The 23,391-nt window shown below is 39.2% G+C and overlaps 1 protein-coding gene across 1 annotated transcript; it reads left to right on the forward strand.

The window, feature by feature from the left end:
• The first annotated feature begins 393 nt into the window (after nucleotides 1-393).
• Nucleotides 394-21,438, forward strand: C7 (complement C7). Its single transcript, XM_010725367.3, has 18 exons — nucleotides 394-585; nucleotides 884-939; nucleotides 1,401-1,476; nucleotides 2,399-2,540; nucleotides 3,287-3,428; nucleotides 4,257-4,395; nucleotides 5,733-5,867; nucleotides 7,142-7,385; nucleotides 8,040-8,153; nucleotides 8,552-8,718; nucleotides 9,664-9,892; nucleotides 10,499-10,670; nucleotides 11,033-11,120; nucleotides 12,288-12,420; nucleotides 13,315-13,506; nucleotides 15,047-15,143; nucleotides 18,523-18,707; nucleotides 20,126-21,438. Exons 1-18 carry the CDS (start codon nucleotides 580-582, stop codon nucleotides 20,311-20,313), a joined length of 2,505 nt encoding a protein of 834 aa, XP_010723669.1. The 5' UTR covers nucleotides 394-579; the 3' UTR covers nucleotides 20,314-21,438.
• The last annotated feature ends 1,953 nt before the right edge of the window (nucleotides 21,439-23,391 follow it).

Raw genomic sequence — 23,391 nt, forward strand, 5'->3', positions numbered from 1 at the left:
TCACAACAGGACCTAATAAAAACAGAAAAAAACTGTATTCATATCCATCAACTGATTTTCAATATGAGAACCAACAGACAGAAATCAACACAACTGCAGAAGGGAAGACTGAATGTGCATGAATAGAATTAAACTTTGGCAACATCAGCTTAAATCTAGAGCATTTCTGCCTGTTAGAGGCAGAGACCAGCTGTGGTGCAGCGTATGTGACACCAGGACTGGCCTAAAAGTCTCCTTTGGAGGAAGAAAATAGTGACAGAGAAGATAAAGACATTCTTCCAGTAAGCAGTCCTCACATTTTTCTGCCAGCCCCATTCTGCCCAGCCAAGCCTTGATTTATGTGTCTTAAAAACAGTGGGCAGCTCCAAGAGCAAGCTGTGTCCCCAGAGAGCACTAGCTGGATTAAGATAAAATTCCTCAGCAGTGTTCAACCTTTTGGGGGAAAGAAAAGCTGAACAGCAAGGCAGAATGAGCAGAGACATACAGTAGCAGACAGACTGACTGACTCCTTCAGTTGCTGAATTGAGTGGAAGCGCATTTTCCCTGGTAATTGCTGGATGTCTGAGTTCTTCATCTAACATGAAGGTATGACAATTGTTTACTTAGTTTGTACTGATGAAGTGAATATGGCAAATGCAATGAAATATTAATTTATGTGGAGAAATACTTGGCTGAAAATGTGACTGGGCAGTATTGGAAGAAAGAAGAAAAACTGAAAAACAGTACTGTTCAAAACAAAACTGAAGAAAATCAGTGCACTATTCTCCTTATTTCTCCAAGCAGAGTAGTATAAAGATTGCAGAAAGTTGAAATAGCTGCATGAGGTAATGGAAAAATAAGGAAAAGAAAAAAGTAAGTTTGCTTTGCTTCTCTTTTTTTTCAGGTGCTGGGGATTTTTTTGTTGCTGGAGGTTTCAGGTTTCTTTCCCATTTTTTCCAGGTGAATATTTATTTAGAAAATAGCATGGTACAGACTAAGCATGGATAATTTAACAGACAATGCCTGTTGCATGTCATGGGGCTGGGCTAAAGGTGTTTTCAGATGAATTTCCTGGCAGAGAACTGACACTGGTATCAGCACTGCCACTGTTATCCATGGTGACAGGAAGAAATTGTGGTGTCCCTTATCTCTTTGTTCAGTGGAGGAGGAGCAAGTAGTGGTGTGAGCCCGCAAACCACATCTTGCCTTGAGCCAGCCTCATGTTGTGGGCAGGTCACCCCCCTATGCCTCCTGCTTATGCAAATCTTGGTGGTTTTAGTGGGAGCCTGATGGTTCCCCTCATTCTTTTTGGAGGTCTGCTTTGCTGTTTAAGGAAGTTTCTCACTAATACTTTTGAATGGAAATAATCGACAATATTCCACTTTTGTTTTTTTATAATGCAAAAAACCCTGCCGGGACAGCCCTTCCCATCCAGTCAATTGCCGTTGGAATTCTTTTGGCCCTTGGTCCGAGTGTGATGGCTGTACCCAAAAACAGGTATAAACAGATACATTTTTAGGTATGCATGATTTCACAAACATATGTTTTTTTTTTCCCCAGTAATGAAGAATCTGTTCTATCTTTAAACTCAAACCTAGTTTCAAACAAAAGCACCTGAAGTGCCGTTCCACAGAAGATTAAGAAAGGTTGCTGGACCCTTGAGAAGGGAATTCTCCAGTCTGTCTTCTCTCTGCGCTCTTTCAAAGCTGTGGTATTCATGTTGTAAGATAATTTGTGCTGTTTTTGTTTTGGTGATAGCTCCAAAAAGGTTGACTGAACTGTTCAGTACACCAAGACATTCCTCGGTTTGTACCACTTCCACTCATTTGTCATCAGAGGGGTTATATGTCAAGGGAAGAAAACTTTGTTGCAAAATATTACACACAATGGAAACAAGTTGATGAATTTTAAAGTATAATTCTATTGATTTTACCTTTCATTTTCTTTCTCATTTACATTGCATCAGTTAGGGAGGGTTTGGTCAAAATTAAAGATGTGCGAGGAAATTACTTTCGCTTTTTAGAAGCCAAAGGAAACCCACTTGATGCTAGATTTTATTATATCTCTCAATAGCATTTTGATTTGGAAGAACACTAGTAAATTCATATCAGGCATGACTAGCTTATTAATAATATTAAAGAAAACTGAAAGTTGTCAGCACTTTCCTTCTTTTGGTTTCGTATCAGATTATTGAACAAACCAACCAAGTTTATGGCTCAATCCAAAGACCATGTAGTTGTCTTATTATTAACTTGTGAATTTGTTACCATATTGTGGCAATATGAAGTGTGGTTAGTCTTAGAAAAAAGTAGTGAATGCCTCATTCTTTACAGCAGTAGAGCAACATCCGTGTCTTGATACCAGTAAACTGTTTCTGCTTTGCCTTTCAATTTTCTAAAATCTCTTGATTTACACTCAGATTCGGAGACGGACAGTAGCGGTTTATGGGCAGTATGGGGGAAACCCCTGCTCTGGTGATGCCTTTGAAACAAGACCCTGCACCCCAACAAGGGGATGCCCAACAGAGGATGGCTGTGGCGATCGGTTCAGATGCTCTTCAGGTACCATCCAAGATATTTTTCACTGTTTTCTGGACTTTGAACTTAAGAAATATAACTTTGTTGTCTTTGGAGTTTAGAAATGAGCAACACCATTAGTGAATCCTTGACCTATAAATAAATTTGATTTAGCAAGAATTTTTTTCCTTTTCAGCCTCAGATATGATTGTTTTTAATTTTCAATTCTCTGAATCGCTTTGGAGTATGTTTTTTTGTGTTTAATTAAGAGAAGGTAATTAAAGAATGCAACCTTAGATGACATTGCTCAAAACTGATCAAGCCTATATTAAAACATCTTAGAAACCACCTGGGTCCTGGACACTGAGGGACCCCAGACTAATCTAGCATGGAAACAACTTCTGTTACCTTCACAAAAAAGACACACTACCTCATTGGGCAGATATTTATCATAGAGAAATATGATAAACTTATTTTGGTGTTAACAGAGAGATAATCAGATTTAATCACATGTGATATGGCTTCAAGATGAAAGTGTAGGAAGTAAATTTAGAAATAAACAGTTTTATTAATGTATCAGAAGACTTGATTGGCTGTGGTTTTCGTGAGGGTATTACGTACCATTTCTTTATGTCTACATTTACTGTTGTTTCACAATCCCTCCTGAGTCCACTGTGGGAATGGCAAGCTAATTAACATTGCAGTTAAGTGGGACGGTCATTTTGATTTTAGATGATATTTCATTTTAAACAAACATTCCTCCTTTCTCATGCATTTTTCTTTCCTCTTAGGTCAGTGTATTAGCAGATCTCTTGTGTGCAATGGAGATCAGGATTGTGAAGAAGATGGTACTGATGAAGATCAATGTGAAGAGAAGATGACTGTATGTGATATTGATAAAACACCTCCAAATTCAGAACTTACAGGAAAAGGGTAATGTACTGTGCAGACCTCAGTAGTTCTGGTGCCAAAAGCTTTCGTATTTTTATTGTATTTACAAGCTCCTGCTATACAGACAGAATTCCTGGGCCAACGGTAGAGCATCTGATATGGAAAAGTGTTCCTTACAGCTGCCTCCATCATCCTAGTGGCTCAATGCAGCTGAGATGTACTAGCTCTTTGATTTGAGGCAAATAATAAAGCTTCCTATTCTACTATTTACATACATCTTCTAATATGTGAAATACAATGTAAGCCATTAAAACATAACAATCAGAATGGAAAAAATGAGCCAGCAACATTAATTCTTTTTGTTTACTGCTATTTCATTTAGTGCTGTGAATCCATATCTATTTTTACTTTTGCGTCCTCCATGCAGCCTAGCAAAATAATTATCTCATGTTTCTTTACCATAGTTGCATCACTTGGTACATGATATGATTCAGTTATATAGTTATATCATACAATTATACAATATGGTATAGTATAAAAATATTTTTGAATAGGTGTCCTGTTGTTGCTATGAACTGCTGGAAAAATAAAAATAAAATAACTTGTGATAAACATTAATATCTTAAAGTCAATCAATGTGTATCCATTTTTGTTGAAAAATTAAGAACTTTTTTTTTTCCATGTGCTTATGTGTTCTTGTTCTACAGATAAAAGGGTCTGTCAGTTGAGTTCCCCTTTTCTTAAGTAAATTAGATTATGATTTTACCTGCAGATACAGCATTCAGTTATAACAGGATGGTATCTTTTAACTCCTGTAGAGTAATTTCTGCCTCGGTGTCTTACTGATTTTTCATGCTTTTATTCATGCAGCTTTGATGCAGTCACCGGAGAGTCTAGGGGAAGAGTTATTCATACAAAAAACTTTGGAGGACAATGCAGAAAAGTCTTCAGTGGGGATGGGAGAGAATACTACAGGCTGAGTGAAAGTGTTCTTGCTTATACCTTCCAGGTATGTTTCCATTAAGCACAACTTTGTGTTTAGAGTAACGATTATAATGGGGAGAATGAGAAATCTTGCAGGGTCCCTTGGCAGATAGGCTTCCCTAAACATAGATGAATTATGCCTGTTCCCTCTCTGCAGAAACCCCAGGAACTGTGGCTGTGCTTCATCTCTCACAGAATTAAATGCAGAGAGAAGAATCCTTTGCCACTGTACATCTGCTGGCTGGAGTTATATCAAACTAATGCTATTGCCAATAGCAAAACGTTTCAGTGCCACCAGACTTGTGGGCCATATGACACTAAGTGCTTTGTGAACATTGTGTCAGTTCATGCTGAAAGAATCTGGTATATTAAAAGCTAAAATAAATAAATTAAGCTATATAATTATTTCAAAGGTGTATACATATGCTTACTATTTTGAAATAAGCTAGCTTATGTCTTGCTAAAATGGAAAGAAAAAAAATATAATTGCTCAGATATGATTTCCCTGGAGATATTCAGGTCTTGCCTGGACGCCTACCTGTGCAACCTGGTGTAGGGAACCTGCTTTGGCAGGGGGGTTGGTCTCGATGATCTCTAGAGGTCCCTTCCAACCCCTACAATTCTGTGATTCTGTGATTCTGTGATTTCTAACTCTCTCACAGCTAGAACATAAAGCCACCTCTTTTGGATAAGCTGCAACTTGAACCTTAAGAAATATGATGGGCACCTGGCTTTGGAATACTTTGTGGAGATCTTCCATTGAGACGCTTTATTTCAAATCACTGTCTCAGGGATTTGGTTTGTCTCCTTCTTATCAAAAGTAGGCCAAGCAATCATTAATGTACTTTGCTATGTAACATAAATACTTCATATACAAACTTACATGTATATATACATATGTACACACATGCCACAGAATTATGTAATTATTAAGACTGGAAAGGACCACTAAGATCATCTAGCCCAACCACCAACCCACCACCACAATGCCCACTGAACGTGTATCTTAGAACCACATTTACACATTTCTTGACCACCTCCAGGGACAGTAACTCCACCACCTCCCTAGGCAGCCTCTTCCAATGCATTACCACTCTTCATGGGAAGAAACTTTCCCTAATATCCAGTCTGAACCTTCCCTGGTGCAACTTAAGGCTATCACCTCTCATCCTGTAGGAGAGTAACACTATTGAAAAGTAATACACTTTTCAATAGTTTTCACAACATTTTACGAAATCTGAAATGGATTCAGCCTGAAAAACACTTCCAATTTTTGCACCAGGAAGGACTTGCTCTACTTTATATCATTTTTAACATCCTTCATGAACCTCTTTATACAGAATTTTATCTTTCATTTTCTAGGTTAAAATTCAGAATGATTTCAGTTATGAATTTTTCAACAGTAGCTGGTCATATATGAAACACAAAGAAAAGAATAAAAAATCAAACAGTGGACACAGTTATTCAGAGAAGAAAAATGAGCAACAGAGTCATAAGGTATGTATGAATTGTCGCTGTAGATTTGAATTTTGCATAAATATTTCAGTCATTTTTTTCATGCACTTTTATAGAGAGATGCACAAATTAATTCTGCCCAGAGATTGTTGGCAGAAAGGGCATGACAGAAAAGAAATCCCTTAAAATCTTTTCAAAGAGATAAATGGTTTGGTTGCCAATAAAATGGCTTGGCTGCTCTTTCAGGGTGAATACAAGTATTCAAGAGTTCTTTTTGCCATGGAAAAAAGATGAGAAATGGGTAGTAATTAGAGAAGTAGATCTATTCAGCAACAACTTGATTGGTCTGGAGTTCACGTTACAAAGCAGTGCAGAACAGAACATGTAAGGTGATTGGCAGCTTATTAAAATTATTTAAAAAAAATCAGGCTTCTGACTAAGTCAATTTCTAAATGACATTAAAGAAAAATAATAGAAAATATGTGATCCACAAAGAATTGTCGTAAATCAAAGTTTGATAACATAAAAAAGAAAGGAGTAGCAATAAGTGGTCTGTCTTTCTTTCTTTCTTTCTTTCTTTCTTTCTTTCTTTCTTTCTTTCTTTCTTTCTTTCTTTCTTTCTTTCTCCTCTTTATCAGTGATTTATTTATTTACAAGTTATTTTCCTCCATATCTGAGGAAGAAAAGCATCAGCTTCTTATTATAACTGATTAATCTTTTCCATTTTCTTCCACAAATTTTTTTTCTACTATCTTTGTGAGTGTACTAGACTGAAAATATTCAAATAATATTGTGATTAAATTATCTTATAATATCTTTTCGTCTAATAGCACTCCACTAAGAGAGAATTTTTGCCTTTAACATACATAAAATGAAGCATTAGATAAGTAATTTGTGAGTGACTCTCAATTAAGAAGTAAAACCTTTATCTCACAGCAAACAAAATCAAGTCACAAATATATAAATTTTATGGCCTCCATGCTAACAGAAGATAAGCTTGTCTTGCTGCTCTAACAACAGTGTATTTTGAGACTTAGACTAACAAAATTCAAAAGGAACTTCAGGAGGCTGAGGTGATGGTGCAGGCATGTAGGGTTTTATTTTCAGTAGCATCTTCAAAATGGCTACAGCACCTTACAAATGAAGGATTCTTTAGATAAAATCAGATTGAAAAGGAAAACTTTTCTCCTCCAATTTGCTTTCAACAATTCTATATAGCTTTCTTCTGTATCTGATATCACATCTTCATCATCTGGCTGATAGGAACTATCTTTTTGGTAAAATGAAGCATGATGGATTTATTTTCTTTTCCCCAGAGTAGACAGCTGATGGTTGTTGAAAACACTGTGGAAGTTGCTCAATTTATTAACAACAACCCAGAGTTTCTCACTCTTGCGGAACCATTCTGGAAGGAGCTCGCCAACCTTCCAGTTTTCTATGAATATAATGCCTACCGAAGATTTATTGAGAATTTTGGGACTCATTTCTTACATTCTGGATCTCTAGGAGGACAATACAAAGTTATATTTTATATGGACACTGACAAAATGAAAGCAGAAGGTAGAGTACCAAGTATTTCTTACCAGAAATAGAATGAACAAACAAGAATAAAAATTTCTTTGGATGTTCTTCCAGCTAATATCTAAAATCTAGAAAGAGACTTCTACTTGTCATCACATTCTCTTCATGGGCAAAAGAAAGAAGGTTATAAAAAGTTTCAAACTACAGTGTTTAGTCAAAGATCTGCCTGTGTGACCTGGGGTGCTCTAAGTAGCCAAGTTATCCCAGTTGTTTCAGGACCTCACCAGACTAAAATAGAGTTGTAGGGCCAATCTGAATCTCAAATAATATTAAAGCTTAAACGTTGCTTAAAAGTGGAGGCTGGGTAAAATGTAAAAAACAGAATATATTGCAAACAGAGCAAACACCAGAGTGACATATACAAACATGTTCAGTGGGGAGCAAAGCTGTAGGACTGGAGATTGATGAGAAAAAGAAAGAAAGAAGCAATAGGTCTTTCCCAGGAACGCCTCCCATCTGTCAGTCTCCATCTGTAGGTTCTAGAAACATGTGGACCTTCCAACATAACCTGCTTTTTAGCTGCCTTCTTATTTTTTTTTCTTTCTAATGCACATTTGAAGTCAATACGCAGCTCAGAAATGAACCTAACGTGCTTTTATGTGCAGTGCTGTTAATGGATGGATTTATCTGCAGATATGAGCATAACAGATATGTATCAGTGCACCACATCAGGCTGGAACTTATTCATTGTGAAGAAGAAGAAAACAAAGTGCTCTAAGCTGGATGAACTGCTACAGACTTCTTCAGGTGAATGTTCAGTAGTGACTTGTACAGTTATGTCTACAGCTTCCATGTTCCTCTTAAATATCTGTTGAAATGAGGAGCAGGTGTTGATCGCTGTGTTGAGCTGCATCTTGACATATTGAACTCAGATCCAAATGTCTACTTTAAAAGGCTCCCTAGCGCCAATAAAATGTAGCTGATGCTTTTCCAATAACTATTACTTTTTCTGGACACCTGCAAAACCAGATATTTCTTGTATATCATCCATGTAGGACGCTTGATACAGGCATAGATAGTTGATCTGCATCAATTAGTCCTGTGACAACTACTTACTAATACAGATTTTGCATGTATCATTTCTATTTCCATTTGCAAATATCACAACAACGGCATTTGCTTTATTTTTCTTCCCAAATCTTCAGGAAGCAACAGCAATAAGATTAGAGGAGATCCCTATATAGAAGGTGGAAGCCCAAGTGCTGTTGCTGGCCTTAGTTATCTAGATCTGGATGATCCTGCTGGGAACAACCAGAGATACTCCTCTTGGGCCAGATCTGTGACAGACTACCCCAGAGTAATTAAACAAAAGGTAAGGATAATTTCCTGAAGCAGAGATGAACAGATGGGATTACTGAAAGGGGAGAAATGATTAAGCTATAGCTGGTGATTAATCAGGTGGTAGTCTGAAATAATTTAGTATTCAGATTAATTTATAAACTAAATAAAAAATTCACAAGAAATAAATTCCATGAAGTTAACTGTACTGTTTCATCAGCCTAGCCTTTGGCAAGTCAATACCTACACTTTTACAAGCCTTCAGTAACTTTAGCAGAGCTCTGTCTAGGGATAAAGAATCATCCTAACATTGGAAAAATCTCAGTTTCCTCATAGCCCTGTTTCTGAAAGGCATATTGGCAGATTTGTGCAGCTTCCACTCAGCTTGTTCTTTTTATCCCTCTCCCTTTTCTGTGCATGCAGAAATTTGATATAACCGGGTATTCTGGTAGCCAGACACACAAAGCTAATCATGACCATATTCACCACTACTTGTTTAAACTCTGTTCGGAAGCAGTCTACACACTGAAGAAAGGTGTGATACCAAAGGAATTGCCAGGGACTTTTCAGTTAATGCAAAATGTTTTTGCTTATTGTTGCCTTCAGTCATTGCTCAGTGAAATGTTATGATATCCAGACTTTTGTGTTGGAAATAGTTTAGCAAAGATTAGGGTTTTTATACCTTGCTGGCCTGTTTTATGGTACACATTTATCTCAACTGTAATATCATATCTGAAACACTTTTAAACATATCTAAGATAACCAGTAGCTTCAAGGGGTGCTGTTTAAGCAAAGCTGAATTTCCAGAAAAAGGATAATATTAAAAATAAGAATTTAGACAGATAGTAAATTAGAGCATCTTTCAAGTCCCATGTGCAGGAACATATATTACAAACCATTTCACATGACTAAATGTGCTTACACACTATTCTATCTCTAGGATAACTATTTTATATCAATGTTTTTCTATCCTCTGTAGCTAACACCATTGTACGAGCTGGTAAAGGAAGTGCCCTGCTCCTCAGTCAAAAAGCATTACCTAAAACAATCAATTGAAGAATATATGGCTGAAAATGATCCCTGCAAATGTCAGCCATGCCAGAATGGGGGTGAGGCAGCTGTGGAAGGAACTCAGTGCACATGCTACTGCAAGCCTTACACCTTTGGAGCAGCTTGTGAGCTGGGAACTCTCGTGCAAGATCAGCCAGGTCAGCACTTTTCACGTTCATGAGAGTTCAGAATCGGTATATGTGTTCTCCTGCTTCTGGAGTTTGTCCTGCTGCATGAACCACTGCTGCCCAGCATTCATCACAGGAGGATCTTCACATGAGCCTGAGTTTTGCTTTGCATGTCCAAGCAGTACTTCACAAAGAACTTTTGTATTATTATTGTTAAATGCGGTGGACAATATTAACAACTCAAACTACAACCTTCTATAAATAAATAAATAAACAAATAAATAGGAAGGAATAGCAATATAAGTAGGAAGGAATATGCACTGAATGACCATCTACCAATACATTTTAAAAATTCTGTTCTTTAATTTTTTACCTAGCTGTAGCTACTGTTATGTTGTCTTGGATTGGTAAGCAATTCCAAGTCCATGGGATTATAGGTACAGAAATAGTGAGTTCGGGAGAAATTAGATGATTGCCATCTGGACCTTTCTGTAAGGTCATATTTTGACTCATCTTTAGTTGGTTGTTTTTTTTTTGTTTTTGTTGTTGTTGTTGTTTCTTTGTTTGCTTGTTTGTTGTTAAGGACAACAACCTTATAGAGCTGTTTAATGTGAAACATCCTCAAATGTTACGTAGGCGTTGTTGATGGACACTGGAGCTGCTGGTCTTCCTGGAGCTCTTGCTCAGGGGAAAGGAAAACCAGGAGCAGAACTTGCAACAACCCCTCCCCAAGAGGCGGAGGGAAGGACTGCATAGGAGAGCAGCATGAGAGCAGGCCCTGTGAGGATGAAGAGCTGCAGCACTTTCGGTAGGCAGAAAAGGAACATCTGGGGTATGAATACAAAAAGTGTTAAAAACCTAAAATACCATGTAAGCTATTTAATTCAGAGAGAAGGTCATTTATTGAGCATTTGCATTTAAGCTGAAACAAAATGAAATTCAGAAGTTGTGATTCTGATAGAAAGTATGGCTGGAAAATGGGGTAAAAAATCGTAAATGTGACACTATTCTGTTCAGTACTCTCTCAGACAGCCTGGCAGTGCCTGCTTTAAGTATAATCGTGATGTAAATGGGACATATGATAGTCTTGATATTAGGCTTCTTTGGAAACATAGCATTTTGAAAGGAAAGCTGAATTCAGACTTAACCATACTTTTGTTTACTTTATAGCTTTATTGAGCCACACTGTTTTGATACATCAATAACTCCTACAGAATTCTGTTCACCTCCTCCTCTCTTGGCAAATGGATTTGTTCAAGTAAGTTATTTCTACTACTCCATTATCTATCCCCCTCAGCAGTATTTCAACACTTGCAGCCATGTATTTATCCTGGTAAGCTCAGTATCAAAGCTACTGCTTAGTGGCTTTCTCAGCAGTTTTCCTTTGCTGAAGTTTACGGGGCATTTGCTAAGACTTTTTATTAAGAATAAAAGCATACCATAAAGTCACACAGAAACCAAAACAAAATCTTTTATGCCTTGTGAATTACGTATTAATATAGAGGAAATAAGAGAGGAAACAGCATAGAGACTATGCAAGGTCATCCAGAAAGTCCACAGCAAAATTATAAACAGATTTTAGGGATCTGCAGTTTATATCCCGTGATTCACTATTATGCTTTCTTATTCTCTGTTGAAATTATGACATGAAAAGGTAAATTGGGCCTATATAACAAGGGTGAAAAAATTCTTCAGAGTACTGATTATGTCTTCTTTATTTCTGCTCAATAAAAGGATTGAAGCATTAATGAAAAACCCATTAGTTGTCTCTGCACAACTGCAACCTGAAGCAAGGTCCCAAATTTTGTGCTCTCTCTTTTGCTAGTAATTTTTTCTGTAATCAATAGTTGTCTCTCATATCAGAGCTTTTGGTTCAATAACTAAAAGTAAATCCCTGCACTTTGAATGTAGTCTCATTTTTATTTTTTTTTTATAATAGGGAGATTTTTAATATAACAGAGGAATATATAAAACGACAAATGGCGTATGTCCTGAAGTCCAGCTCTTCTGAGTGATTGTTATAACTTTTACCTTGAGGGAACTGATCATATGCCTTCCTAAGAATTAGCAAAGCCATATATTGTTCACTGATCCACTTGTAAGGTTGTTTAAGAGCTTGTATTCCTCTAATGCTTCATAACTGGTATATTTGCTGTCTGCTTACACATTGGCAAGATAGAACTGTTCCATCACTGATGTGTCATTGCCAGATCCCTGGCAAAGGGTACCCTCAAACCTAGCCTTACCTTAGTTTAGTAAGTTAAGGGAGCCAGAATATTCGGTATTTTGCTGATTTTTTTCCCTCCACATCTCCATTTTGATCTCATCTTCTGACTATTGATAACCAGCACTGTCCACAGTATTCCAGAGACTCAATCACTTTTAGATTATACATTTTAAATGAAACCTATTTATTTTTTTTCAGAATGCTGAAAACTTATATCCTGTTGGGAAAAGCATTGTTTATGCTTGCAGACATGGATATTCTCTCATTGGTAATCCTGTTGCTAAGTGTGGCAGTAATTTGGAGTGGCGGGGTGGAGACAGATATTGCCAGGGTATGTCTGTTTCTCATTTTGAAATGCAACTTAATTCCTGAATTCCAGTGAAACTTCTCTGAGTTTCTGCTTTCCAGTAGTAACAGGGGAAATGCACACTTGTATTTCCTAGATCCCTAGACAGAATTTGCTCTATGCTTTTATTTTGCAGCCACATTGTTTTTTTTACTGAGTAGAAACATGTCATGAGGGCTGGTTTTAAGACAGGAAATGGAACAAGGAGAAAAGTTAAGTCCAAGAATTGCTTTCTGTGTGAAAAACTTTTGTTCTTTAATTCAGTTCTGTGGTGGAATTCAAGAATTATTGGTATGAGCCAAGCAAACTGAGTAAAAGGCCCAGAAGGCAGCATTGGACAACCACAAACCTCTCAAATAACCATCTTCTCATAAAAGCACAGCTTCACGGATCGCTTTCCATCTTAGACAGTCTCCTCACTCCATTCTTTTCCTCTTAACTAGTCAGTTATCCTTAAGATTTTTTTTTTGCCAAAGGCATTTCTTATGATTCAATATTGAGTGAGATTAAAGACTTCTTCTTCCTTAGCCGTTCTTACCTACCACAAAGGCTAGTCCATATTGCTTGAACACTATCAAACTGTGAGAACTAAGTCTTTAGGATGTTCCAGGGCCCTGTTTCTGTGATCTGACCATACTAGCTTGTTATTCACTGGTATGAACCCTCAGCAGAAGCATGGGTCAGACCTGCAGGTAGCAGGAGGATATACTTTCACTTTCCTGGTGTGATGTGTTAATAGCTCATGCTAACATGATCAGTCTATACCTACAGGAGCATCGTCTAATCTTATGATTTGATTTCTTAAGAAACTTAGGAGATAAAACCCTTTTTTGCAGCCCACTGGTTCACTGTGGCTATCTCAAATGCTTCATTCCTTAGAAACTGCTTGCCTCCTGCCTCTCCTGGAGGGGGGGCTGCAAGGAGATCCATGGAAACCTTCATATGAGATCGGTGAGAGAATAACTCTGTCCTGTTCACATGGCATGCATCTAGAAGGGGCACGCTCCATTTTGTGTGAGCCCAGTCTCAAGTGGACTCCTGACATGAAAACCATCCAGTGCAAAAAGGCAGGTAAGCCATTGCAATCCTCGAAGTGCATCACAGGAGTTTATTTTCTGGGTAGACCCAGGCATGTCTCCTACTTTTCAAGTATGTTGTCTTTTGGTCAGCCAGCTGCTGTCTGAGGTAGCCTGATTGGAGATGAAGAGCAGGTGACAATCAGGCCTAGACCAAAAGAGCAGCAACCTCTGAGTTTCCCATTCTCATCATTCATCACTGTATCAAATCTGTGTGCACATTAACCACAAGAATTTCTGAGAGATTAACATAGCTGTACATAGTTCAGCTCAGCATTGCTGAAGTACAAAAGTACCAGATTGTCATGGTTTCATGATTTTTCATTATCAGTATTCCACATCATAACATCATGCAATGTACTGGGGGTTTGACTGCTGATGCTCAAGTTCCGGGTGCCTGTCCAGCGGAGAAGAGCAGCTACGTTTCCCCAGGGGGCTTTGCGGTCAGCGAGGAGATATAACTCCCGGCAAGGTCACCTGATGCTCTCTTCTCTGCCTGCGCTGCTTCGCTTGCGCTTCTCTGCCTGCGCTGCTTCGCTTGCGCTTCTCTGCCTGCGCTTCTCGCCTGCGCTTCTCTGCCTGCGCTTCTCATCTCAGCGTTGTGGTAAGGCCGATCCACCATCAATTTCACATTCTCTCTCCTTATAAAATTCTGTTGATACCATATTTAGTAAATTACTTTGTTTTACCTCAGATTGTTGCCACTGTTTTCAATTATTTCGGGGTCCCTTATTTTCTTTTTTTTCCCGGGGGCGCGGATCCGCGGATCCCTCCGCCCTTCTAGTCACGGAACCGGGCCGAACCAGCCCGTAAACCGTTGACACAGATCTAAAGTACCTCTGATGCCAACTTCCCAACTCTTTCAGCTTAGCCTTACATACCCTTTTTTGTTTTGTTGGGGATTTTTTTTTGCATCATGTATTGAAATTCCAGTAATGATTAGAAAGTTTCAAATACTTCCATCTTTTGAAACAGCTTGCTTAAGTCTTGCTTAAGGGAGCATTACATTTGTACAACAATTAGAAAAAAATAGTGAAGATTAAGGACTGTAAGATGGAACTTGCAGCTTTATTACTATCAGTGCATAACAATATTAAGACTCTCTATTTTGACACAGGGCTTTGGAGCCTTAGCTTTTCTGGTTCCAGTAGTGAAGCCAGTAACTCTGAAACTACTAATGATAAAGCTGTTACTAGCAATGATTCAACATTGCTAAGATTAGCAGAGACAGACAGCTGCTGCAGAAACGAGATGGGTGTTTGAGCTTGAACATAGTACCCTGGCTCTTTCCATCTGACTCATGACCTATGGATAAATTACTGTTCAGTAACTTTATAAAGTATATCATATATTTTTAATACTGTTGGTTCCTTCTGTGCAGAAGGAACTTTTAATGAACATGCAGGATATGATTTTGTGTCATGACTGTATTATCCAGTGCCTTTTATGCTCAGCTGGTAGGTTACTTTTGGAGTAGAGCTTTACCAGCCCTTATTTTTCTGACCCTTGGCATTGTCTGTGTTCTTTTACTTCAGTTCCCAGTGTGAAACCAGAAGTGACAGAGCCTAAATGTCAGCCATGGGAGAAAGTGCAGCAGTCGCAATGTGTGTGCAAATTGCCCTATGAGTGTGGGTAAGTTCAGGCTGGATTTAGCAATGACCTTCTCACTTTATTCAAGTCCAATTAAATTTCTGAAGTTTTCATTCCATGACAGTTTAGAAAGCTTTACTCACGAGAAGCAGGCATTGTACTTTGTTTGCTTTACAGCTCAGTCAATGTCCTGCTCATCACTTACCTGCGTTGTCAGAGCTGTCAGTGGGTTTTAGCAATGATGGAATTCAGTTAGATGACAGAAGCTGAAGGAATAATTTCAGTTCCACTTGATCTGTGAGATAGATGGAAAAAGATAAAATGATATTTTGAAGATTGAGAAGACATAGGAAAAGTTAGAATGGAGACCCTTGTGACATAAAGCATCAAAGCAGTAAGGTAGGGAAATAAAGCAGCTTTCTTTTCTCTGCTAGGGACTGCGGCATTACTAACAACACAATAATCTAATTTCCCATTTGCACAGCCATTTGCACAGATCAGTTATGTCGCCTTTCCTGACTTCATAACTTGCAGACCTGGGTTTATTTCCTATCTGATCTAGGCCTACATTCAGCAATAAGCAGTGCAGGACAAAGGTATGGATATGAGTTGAACTGTCAGTTCCTTGCAAAATGTTGAAGGAACAGAATCAAAACAGAGATTAACAGGAAGAGGCCCCTCAGACCATCCTGTGCTGACAGCCAAATGTGCCGAAGAATTCAACACTCCAACATCTGGCTGGTTTTCAGAGATCAGATAAAGTTTCCAATGAAGTCACTGCTGAGCTTTATATGTGAAATCCAGCCATCTTATGTCACAGCAGGAGCTAAGCAGTTTGGAAACTTTAGGATGACAGACTGGATTTGTCCTTTCCTCGTATAGCAGGGAGAAGATATTTTGAACTCCTCTCCAGTGATTTCAAAGTAGCAGAATTTCTCAGTGGAGTAGGTGTACTGTTCCCGTCAGCCTCAGAGCTCAGTAATGCCTTGCATGGTGACTAGTTATAAGCCAAAATTAACACAATTTGAACATTTCAGAATTGCAATTAGTGATTTTTGTTCAGATTTTCTAGATCCACTGGACTCTTAGCCAGTATTTGAAGACATTGCCTTGCACAAGCATGAGGTCTGTAATAAGCCTGTTAAGAGCTTATTCCTATATTTAAAATAGTCAGTTGTTTTACTAACCTAGTCCTACACATTTTATCTCAGTACTCACTAAAGTGAGGCAACAACATCTCTGGTTCATGGATCAGTGAAGTTATTTGAGGGGAGTCCACAACACTGGGGAAGGACTTGGATAAAGTCACAATAACATTGTAAAATTAAATAAGTACATTTAAGCTTTAGTTAAAATTAATCTACTGCCTCCTGTTCCCATTTTTTTTAATTACATTTAAAATGTCAGGAAGATAGATAGCAGTCATTTTTATTACTGATAATGTTTTTTTGCTGTCTTGAAATAACACATCTAATAATAGAAAGATAAGTCATCATCTGTCAAAACAGACCAATCTGCCAGCCTATTAATGCTGTAGGACAAAGGCATGTCAGTAGATCTTGGTCCTTCCTCAGAGTTCAGAAGTACCCCAGTTTGTTCTGCTGTGGGTGACACTCAGCAGCAGCTACTGCTTAAGAGGTGGGAACAGTTGACGTGGGAAGAATTGTGGCTTCAGACGCATCACAAATCCAGTGACAGCACAAGAATCCACAGTGTGGTGAGAGATCATTTATCCCTCATGACAGTGCCTTAGGTTATATCTACCCTCACCAATTACAGCCAGAGAATGATCATGGGCAGTGGAGCTGCTGAATCCCTAAGTCAGCACCTGGCAGAGTTTTGGAAGGGGTCAACACTCAAAATGCATCTCAGGAATTGTGAGGGTGAGGGACCAACTCTAACAGGCCACTGGTTTGGTCTCCTTTTGTGGACAGAGAGAACATAACAGTATGAACACAAGCTTTTCTGTTTGAAAGGGTGTGAGGTTGGGAAAGGGTCATAGAACAGTTAGTGCATTAAGATGGATGAAACCTCAGCTACTGGAGGCTAAAAACTATCACCTAAGCACTAGATTCAAGAGTTTTTCCTCAACATTTATTTGTGTAGCATCCCTGTCTTGGCCTACGTTATATTAAAACGTATGGGCTTGGATACAGTTTTAAGATTTTAATCATATTCAATTCAATTTCTCAGTCTCAACTAAAAGCTGCCCACCTCTAATAGCAGCAGGGAAAGTATTTGCTGATTACAGCTGCAATTTCATTTCTTATAATACGTTCTTCAGTAAAGGAGTTTTCCTCCCCCCAACCTGGGTAGAAGTTGTCGAATTTTTTCAGGTTCCCTTTACACAAGGACTCTTCCTTGCCTTTAATAATTTTTATTGCACTGCTCAGAGCCCCCTGTAACAGTCTCTTTCTAAATTAGTGAAAATTAATTAATTCTCTTATAAGCACAGATTCACTGTCCTTTTTCTGATGCATCTGGTCACGTTGATTTCCACTGACTTCTCCCCAGCTGATCCAGCCATGGCAAATAGGTACAGCAGTCTCAAGATAGCTTGAAGTATTTCTGCATTGTAGCACAGATTGGCAAAATGGAGCATTCATTCCTAGTTTCTTTCCCAGCAATCAGATTTCCCTGTGTTCAACCAAGTGGTGAAATCAGCCTCTCTCTCCTCTGCTGCTGATAAAGTGGTGCAAAGCAAAGACATTAACACAATCCTATCTGACTTTTATTTTTCCAGCTAATTTAACCTGCCTGTTCTACAGATTTTTGTCCTTAAGGCTCAAATACTGAGATTTACCATTCTCAGGCAAATATAAAGGCCTTTGAGCAGTTTTAAATATAATACATAACTTAAAGACTAGATGCTTCCACTGGATCACACTGTTATTCCAAATTTAAGCTGATATTCAAAAATTAAGAATTTCCTGTGCCCATATCTGCAAAGATAACTTTGACATCAAAAATCAGTGCCCCAGCATCTCATAGACTGTGCAGCCAGACAAGAAAATGATGTAATGGAGACAGATGCACAGTTTCTGTTAGTAGCTGCTTGGCACTACATATCTGTTGGGCTCTTGCTGTGCCTCAGAATAAAAAAGTTAAACCCATTCTTTATGTCAACAGAAGATCTGTAAGGAAAATACATGCGAGAAATGTAGGTACAGGTATTGTGAATAATAAGGGGCCCATGGCAAGTGAGGACGTTAACATCTCAGGGGCAGCATTGTGTGGAAAACAAAGTCTGAATTATTCATGCATCTAAGCCTCAAGTTCACCACTGCTTTCTTTGAATGTACCTCACTGAAAGGAAAAAACAAGAATTGGGCACTGAACATTTTCCATTCTCTCAGCTCTTCTTAAGACATACCAAGATAAAACACTTTTAAATGACGTGATCCCTGCTTTTTATTTTCAGTCCTTCCCTGGACATCTGCGCCACAGATCCAAGAACAGAGAGAAACATACCTTTAACTGTTTGCAAGATGTATGCCTTAGAGTGCATGGGTAGAAAATATTCTCTTACTAATGCAGCGAACTGCAAAACACCTCAGGCAGCTGAGAGATCATGTGGGTCATGCCGCTCGTGGGAAAAATGTGAAGGTGAGAGATTCTTCATGATTTTAAGTGAAATTTGTTTATATGAACAAAATGAAGTTCATAACCCCATTTACACTCTATTACAGTGGTGACGACCCTGTGCTCATGCAGCACCTCCAACTGTCCCAGCAGCATAGGGCACACACTACTGCTGAGTGCATTCAAGCCATTCACCCAGGGTTTGGTGTCTGAGTATGGCAGGAAGGAAAAGAAACCCCCGTGGGGGAGAGTAACAGAGTGAGCGTTCTACAGGAAAAGCTTACCCTACTCCCTCCTCAATGGGTTATCTGATTTGATGTTCCTTGGGAAGTTATGCGTGAAGCTTTTGCCTTACTCTTTTTTCACTGTTTTAAGCTCCCCAACTCAATACCTGCAGGAGTCTTTGCTGCCCTCAAGAACAGCTAGGCTTTTCCTGGAATTGGATGAGCTGTCTTTCCAGCTGTATCCTGTGGCAAGGAATTGACTGTTTTGTTCTGTACCACCTAGAAAAGCCACTTGTTTTTGTTTGTACTTCGCTGCATATCCCCAGTTTCTCATATTGTGAGCAAAGGTGAAGGAATATTCCTCCATAGGAAAGAGGCCCAATCTTTTGCAATCTGTGTTCAGTGGAAGTTCTCATATTCCCTGATTTAATTTCCCTGAGTGTTCTCCATTACAGTGCATTTAATGGAGGGCTGGCAGAAATGGAAAGGTAAAGGAGTAAATTACGTTTTCAGAAGTGCCCCAGATAGGAGGCACAGTTACTGTTATATTTTTACAGTGAAAAAGATTGCTTGATAGGAATTTGTCTATTTTGTCTACCAAAACTGAACAGATAAAAAAAAAAAAGTAACAAAACTGGATGGAGCTTCAGCAGAGACAAACATACCACACTGAAACAAAGACATGGTTGTGAGAAGTAAATCTCCTTACATGATTATTTAGATGTTGGCATGATACAGCTATACACATTTATTTGTAGGAGCAAATCCTTTTGTTGTAGAGACACTGCCAATAGATAAGTAAAAATACAAGTTGTGTGTGCCTGACTGGTTTGTTACTTTCCAAGGACAGACCTCTTATTGTACATGGTATTTGGAATCCAGAGCAGTAGGTTCACAAACTGGTGTTAGCAGACTTTCAGCAGTAACATCAGAGGTATCACTGAGAGCAATAAGCCATACAGCTGATGAAGCTTTCCCACAAGCACAGCCAAGCTAGCTGAGGAGGAAGGCATGCTGTCCACACTGAGCTCCCGTTGCAGCCAGCACCGTCTGTTGGTGCTTCTAGTTATTCCAACAGACCCGAATGCCAGCTCATGTTACAACTGGCTGGGAAGAGCTCCCTCTGCACGTTGCTGTTACTCCAAGTAACATTTTGCTAGGAATGGTTTGGTCCGCTTTGCATTGAGTCAGTGCCTTTTCCTCTGTGCCCTTGCTCAGCTCAATCCAACAGCTGTGTGTGCGACGAAGATGCGCCGTGCGAGGAGGGCGGCATCCGGGTCTGTGCTGCCGTGAGCGACTTCGCTGCCCGCCAGACCATGACAGAGTGTGAGGCCGGACGGCTCCAGTGCCAGGGGCAGACTGTCACCCTCGTCAGCATCAGGCCCTGTGATGCGCAGACCAAATGAGATGTGTCATGGTTCATTTTGTTTATTGCCACGGGATATGTCAAAATGTGTCAACTCTTGGGCAGGACATACTTCAAACCGGGCTCTACCAAATACAAGCTGTGCTGTGAAGCCACTGCAGCCTGTGGGGCCGTGTGCATTGGCTCTGGTCGCACTGCCCGGGGCCCTTCGTTAGGCAGAGCCACACGCTCTGCTGATCCAAAAGCTCTTGGCTTAGGCTCCTGATTTAGCACTGGCAAGTTTTGTTTGCATTTCTGTCACAATTAAAAAGTGTTCCTGAACCGCAATCGCCAAAGCAGTGATGAATTACAGTATATAGCACGACAAATGCATTTTTCTGAGAGCAACACAACCTATGCATGTGCTGACTAGATACAGCTTCCTAGAAAAAGAATAGCTTTTTCAAAATAAGAGATACGATTCTTCACTTCTGATAGAGTAACTTCTTCTTGCTGTGCCTCATTCAGCTGTGCAAACAGCATCTACAGCATTGAACCTGTTGCTGAGCCTGAAGCTTTTGAAGGTCTAAACAAGATGCATTAACAGCAAAGTCAGCTTTAAGTAATGAGAGGAATGTCTTTGCTCAGTTTCTTGTACAAAGAAGCACTTCAAGAGGAATCACCAATTTACACTGTTGTAGCTATCACCATGAGCTATATTTCTAAGTGCAGATAACTGCATTACATTTGTCACATATATTTATGCTTGTGCCAATACTTGTTTGCTCGCAGACCATTGCATGGTGGAAGTCTTCTACCACAGCACATCTTTCTCAATGGGAACTATTAGGGAAAATACATTCTCACGGGCATGGAGAGAGCATACAATCCTTTGGAGACAACCTTGGAAGAAAGACAGTTAGTAAATGCAAAGAGTCTCTCATACTCCTTCCATAAACTTGTCATCAGGCAGGGACACCTTTGCTCACTGAGGCTGAATCTTGCAAGTCAGCTGAGGTGCCTCTCTCAACTGTCCTTTTAAACAATGCCTGTAATGACGTAAGGGGTGGGTTGTAAGCAGCAGGATGAGTGATCAAGAGAGTACAGTGCTATCAGCAACAAGCTTGTGTGCTTTATAAGTAACAGATGTTGTTTCTTACTATCAATAAATGCCTACCAGAATATACATCTCCCTTGGTTTTCATGTCTGTATCTGCAATTTACCTAACTCTTGTAGGCCCTACTTTCAGCTGAAAATGCTTTGCTTTCTGTGGTGCTGGAAATGAGGATTAAGCCTGGATCTTAATTGTTATTTTAACTACTCTTTTTGTGGGTTGTTTTTTTTTTTTTTTTAGAAAATTGTAAATTTTTGCAGACAGTTTACAGATTAAAATAGGCAGAACAAAGGCCAAATTAATCAGTTATTTGCTCTGAATTATCTGCTGAATATGAAGGAACAGCATCTCTGGGGAATTTCTGAGTGTTTGGCCCGTGTTTATTCCCAACTTTCTAACACAGCGTTTCTAATCTTTTTCTTGGGGCACAACACAAGTTTTGACAATGAGCCCATTGGGTATTGTTAGTGTTCATATCTGCTGGAAGCAAGAGAAAATCATCTGGAAATTTTCTCATAGAAAATGCAAAATAAAGAGTGACTTGGTAATTTGTATCTTCAGAATGGAAAATACAGAAAACCAGTACAGGTCATCAAGAAACTGAGATTTTCTGATTAAGAAACAGTTGAAAAAAAAAACTAAATTGCTTGTTATTCACCTTCAGATATCAGTAGGAACAGATCCCCATGTCCATAAAATAAATTAGTCTGATTTAGGAGAGACAAAATATTAATGAAGATTGCATTTCAAATACTTCATCCAGTCCCTTATATCTCACCGTTCATCTGACACACTGAAATCTCTGCAGGGCTCCCGTGTTCTTCCTCTTTCTTTCTAATGGTGTACTCCATCATTCCCGCTCTCCTCCCCAGCCAGGTCCTACCCTGTAGATGCCTTGTGGACCCTTTCCCTCCCAGCTGCCTGCTTGCAGGTTTCCAGCACAGCTCTGTGTCACATCACAGATGTCATGACATCACAGTTCTTTCCTTGCTCAAATTGTCTTCTGCTGTTTTCAGTCTCATATTTGCCTAGGTCAGAATGTACTTCATGTGTTCTGAAAATCTGAGGACATCTTATGGCATTTTAGAAAAGATCTTAAGCCTTCCCAAAAGCAGAACAGAACAACAAAAAAATCCAGCTGAATGCCTAACACTGGAGGGGAGGAAGTGGTATTATGAGTAGGTAGAAGTCTTTTTCACAGTAGTAGGACTATTTAATAAATCCTTTGGATGTTAGCAGATCATGAGGAAGAGGCATTTCTCAGTGGGAAAATTTGGGGGCAGTATCTACAGAATAGTTGGAGTTTTATTCTTTCTTTTTCTCAATTATTTTTCTCTACCAGATTTTATGGCAGCTCATCAATAATAACCTTTTCTGAGAAGCCCAAATCCCCAAAAGTTACAAAGTTGGCTTCAGGCTGTGTGTACCTACTCTCCCTGCTCTTTAAGCTGTCTAGACAGAAAACAGGCTGATCTGGGGACGATACAGCTGTGCCAGAGTAATATAGTGGCTAAGCCAGTAAATTCTGGGGAGATCAGAGTGGATTAACTTAAGAATAGGGCAGTACTTTGAGACCTAAGCCAGCATTCAGGAGGAAAAGAAGTGGCACAAATACAGAGCCAAAGCTGGCAGTGACAGCCACATCTGTACCCTGCAACAACTGATAGCTCATAGTATGATGCCGCGCACTCAAGACGTATCTCAATATTCACAAGTTTTGACCATTTTAGAAATAGAGAGTAAATATCACAAGGCTAAAAGACAAGCAGAAATCATGCCACTGAGTTCTTACTCACAGGGGCAAGAGCAATGAAGACTTAAGTGAAGTTGTGCTGTCATGCATGCCCACACAGACAGACTAGTTGCAGCCTGAACAGGGACTGCAGTATCTGTGGTTAGACAAGTAATGGGAAAAGGTGATGATGCCGAAGCACTTCTAGTCCCTTTATTAAGCATGTTTATACATATGTATGAAGACGCATACCTGCACGCATCAAGCTAATAAGGAATGCTTTTTTTCTTGG

Source organism: Meleagris gallopavo, chromosome Z, assembly GCF_000146605.3.
Source record: "Meleagris gallopavo isolate NT-WF06-2002-E0010 breed Aviagen turkey brand Nicholas breeding stock chromosome Z, Turkey_5.1, whole genome shotgun sequence".
NCBI lineage: Eukaryota > Metazoa > Chordata > Aves > Galliformes > Phasianidae > Meleagris > Meleagris gallopavo.